We start from the raw sequence: 3,155 nt of genomic DNA, 5'->3' as shown, positions 1-3,155 counted from the left end.
GAAAAGAGGGCGCAAAAAATTTACGTAACCTACGTAAAAGGTGACCTAGCCTGATTTGGTTGGAGGAGAAATAGGCCCAGGCCCACCCCATGAAAATCAGGGGGTGATTAGTTTAGCGCTAGGGAAAGAACGTAGCTTTACGTAGCTGGTTTCGCAAGTCTAGCATTTTTGGTCGCCGGAAACATGGCGAGTAAGTTTACTCCTCAGGGAGACCGTTTTTATGGATCGGCTAGAGAGGCCCTGAAAGGGCAGTGCAATGTGCTGCAAAACAGCAGTAGATGCAGTTCTGAAACCAAAAGGACAAGGTGTGTGAAACAATATAATAAAAAAAAACTCAGTTCTGCTGCCACTAATTTGCGATTGAAATCATCCCAGAGCATGAGGAACATAAACCAGACGAGAATTGATGAATCTTCGACCGTAATATAGAGTTTTACAGGCCGTTCTAACATTCAGATGATAAAATACCACACTTAAAAGCATTAAACCATGAGAGCAATCCACCAGCATACTAGTGATAGTATGTACACAGACGTCGCAACCTGAACATCCATTTATTTACAGTGGCAGCGCACATGGATTAGGCAGAGCCGAAAGTGTTCTCGCCACTGTAAGTCATGTACAGGAAGCCGTCCTCGTCCTTGTTTTCTTCATAGATGGCTGACATCAACGAAGCTGCCAAAAAAGGAACATCGATACATGAGGATTGTGGGCAGACAACATATGACCAATAACAAAGTACTCCCTCCATCCAGAAATACTTGTCATCAAAATGAATAAAAGGGGATGTATCTAGATGTATTTTAGTTCTAGATACATCCATTTTTGTCCATTTTGATGACAAGTATTTTCGGACGGAGGGAGTATTTATTAATATGTTTATTTAAAAACATTACCAGTCGGTGGCAAGGTGCTATTCACAAAGACGAAGATGGCCTTTTCTGGGCTCAGCTTGATCCTCTTCCGCACCACGTAGACAAACTGGCCAACAGTGAGGTCGGCCGGGACAAGATACCTGCAAAGAAACAATTGTACAGAGCAAGACAAATCAATAATACAGATTCCAAACATGAACAGCAGATAAGAAAATTATTTCAAGACTAAATAAACAATAGAACAAATAGCCAACAATTATATCGAAGGGAGCTCATCCAAACATAACAAATTGTTATGGGCATACAAGACAAATGGAAATGAAATATTGGCAAGTTAAAGGAGAGATTGCATCTCTAGATGCAGCTGAGAGCAGAGCTCAACCCCAGAAAACAATGAAAAGAACTGCTCATCTGCCATCAGAATACGAGTGATGAAGAAGAATAGCTTACTTCTTCTTATCAATTTCCGGGACATCAGACTTATCAGCCTTCTCAACGATCACCTGAAATAATTGACCACAGAACTCAATTAGGAGAAATGAATGTTGATAATCTACCACATGTAGAAGGTAAGTCCAGAGATATATATACCGGAATTCTGTCAGCGTACTTCTCACGGATCCTAGCAGATTCAGCTTGCCTCCTTTCTATAAAAGGGTAATTTTAATCACACGAGATGAAAATATCTAGTAACTGGAAAAACATTTAAAGCTTGAACATGTTCTCATTAGAGTTTTTAGTGGAGACAGTAACTGCGCATATAACAAAAGCATCAACCAGTGCAAAACAGAAAACACTCAAGATAGTACATAGTTAACAAAAGAAATACTTGAGACCATTTGTAAAATATTTCTTAAAACCTAAGGTCCCTTCAAAAATGGGGGAATACTTTTGGCAATCCATCCAATAAGACAGAAGGTGCCAAAGGATCACATAATTGCTGGTTACTTAAAATAGAATCTTACGAACCTGATTAACAGGAATTATACAAGAGCATCCAGAAAGCAAGGCATTCAGGAATATGAATTGAGATATAGTCTCAGAAGTACTCCCTCCATAAAGAAATATAAGAGCGTTTAGATCACTAAAGTAGTGATCTAAACACTCCTGTATTTGTTTACAGAGGGAGTAAATTCTATTGCAAGATGATAAACCAATTTAATATCAAACAAAATCATCTAAGACCAAAGTTATCTTTCCAGCACCATTCAATAAGAATACAACTCAATCTGAAAAACAGAGACTACTGAATTGATTACTAAGTCTTCCGATTGATTTTAATCCTTTTGATGTAATAGATATGAACATTAGTGTAGATGGTGCTTCAATGAAACACCAATCTGAAATACGCGGACAACCATCTGCCCTCCATAATGTAACAACAGCATATGGGACAAGAAAGAACATACGGAATAACACACATTAGCACGTTGCCTGAGCGCAGAAGCAATCAACTATAACCAGATTATCACGTCACGTAAAAAAAGGCTAAACTAGTTTCAGGCGAACAACTGGTGTGCTACCAGTCTCTTATTCTACTATCGATCAGATCAACAACCATGACAGGGCCTAAATTGACAGAAATTAACAGGGAGAGGGGCAAGAGAGAAGGAACAAACCCAGGGGGTGCTCGGTCTTGAAGCAAGTCTTGGCCATCTCCAACCTGCGATCGATGGAAACAATCTACCGATCAAATCGACAGAGGCTAATAAAACAACAAGAAACCGAGCGGACGACGAACCCCAAAATCCTCCGAAATTTGGCCGGATCTTTTGGGAAAAAAAGATAGAGGGACTAACCGACGGGAGGGCGCAGCCGGGGACGAGATTGATCGAGGCGATCGGGCCGGCGGAATCGAGGGGAGACTGGATTGGAAGTCGCTCGGCGGAAGCAACCGGAGGGAAGTCGCGGGGTAGGGTTTGGTGGTGGGTGGCGTGTCGCGGCTATTTAAGAGGACTTTTCCTGTGGGGAATCTTATGCCGTACCCCTTGGGGTCTAGTTGTATTGCGTGCACAACTCTACAGGCCACACGGTTTCGCCGGTTCGTTTTTTTGTGCAAAGGATTTAAACCGAACTTGTATTGAATTCCGTCACGCATGCTCCTCATTAACTACTTCGTTTAAAACAAACAGCTTTTGTATTTATTCACACTCCGTCACGGTTTAGAAGGCACAGTTAAATTTGCGTGCGTTTGCACGATAGACAAGGTTTAAGGCGCATTGCATTTATTTCTAGTAGCTAATTAGTACTCCGATATACTATTCCTATATGCATGCGTAG

The 3,155-nt window shown here is 41.1% G+C and overlaps 1 protein-coding gene across 1 annotated transcript; it reads right to left on the bottom strand.

Moving 5' to 3' along the window:
• Window positions 1–323: 323 nt before the first annotated feature.
• LOC123188447 (autophagy-related protein 8A) lies at window positions 324–2,909 on the bottom strand. Its single transcript, XM_044600573.1, has 6 exons — window positions 2,675–2,909; window positions 2,495–2,538; window positions 1,467–1,522; window positions 1,326–1,378; window positions 897–1,015; window positions 324–675 (listed from the first exon to the last, which is right to left on the bottom strand). Exons 2-6 carry the CDS (start codon window positions 2,529–2,531, stop codon window positions 581–583), a joined length of 360 nt encoding a protein of 119 aa, XP_044456508.1. The 5' UTR covers window positions 2,532–2,538; window positions 2,675–2,909; the 3' UTR covers window positions 324–580.
• Window positions 2,910–3,155: the final 246 nt, after the last annotated feature.

This window comes from Triticum aestivum, chromosome 2A (genome assembly GCF_018294505.1).
Source record: "Triticum aestivum cultivar Chinese Spring chromosome 2A, IWGSC CS RefSeq v2.1, whole genome shotgun sequence".
Lineage (NCBI taxonomy): Eukaryota > Viridiplantae > Streptophyta > Magnoliopsida > Poales > Poaceae > Triticum > Triticum aestivum.
The sequence above is the reverse complement of the archived record's forward strand: the minus strand, read 5'-3'. Positions and strand labels throughout refer to the sequence as shown.

Coding starts and splice junctions, on each gene's coding strand:
- LOC123188447 (XM_044600573.1), bottom strand. CDS start 2,531: ATGGCCAAGACTTGCTTCAAGACCGAGCACCCCCTGG. Junction 1,523..2,494: donor CAAGACCGAGCACCCCCTGG/GTTTGTTCCTTC, acceptor ACCCTTTTATAG/AAAGGAGGCAAGCTGAATCT. Junction 1,379..1,466: donor AGTACGCTGACAGAATTCCG/GTATATATATCT, acceptor CAATTATTTCAG/GTGATCGTTGAGAAGGCTGA.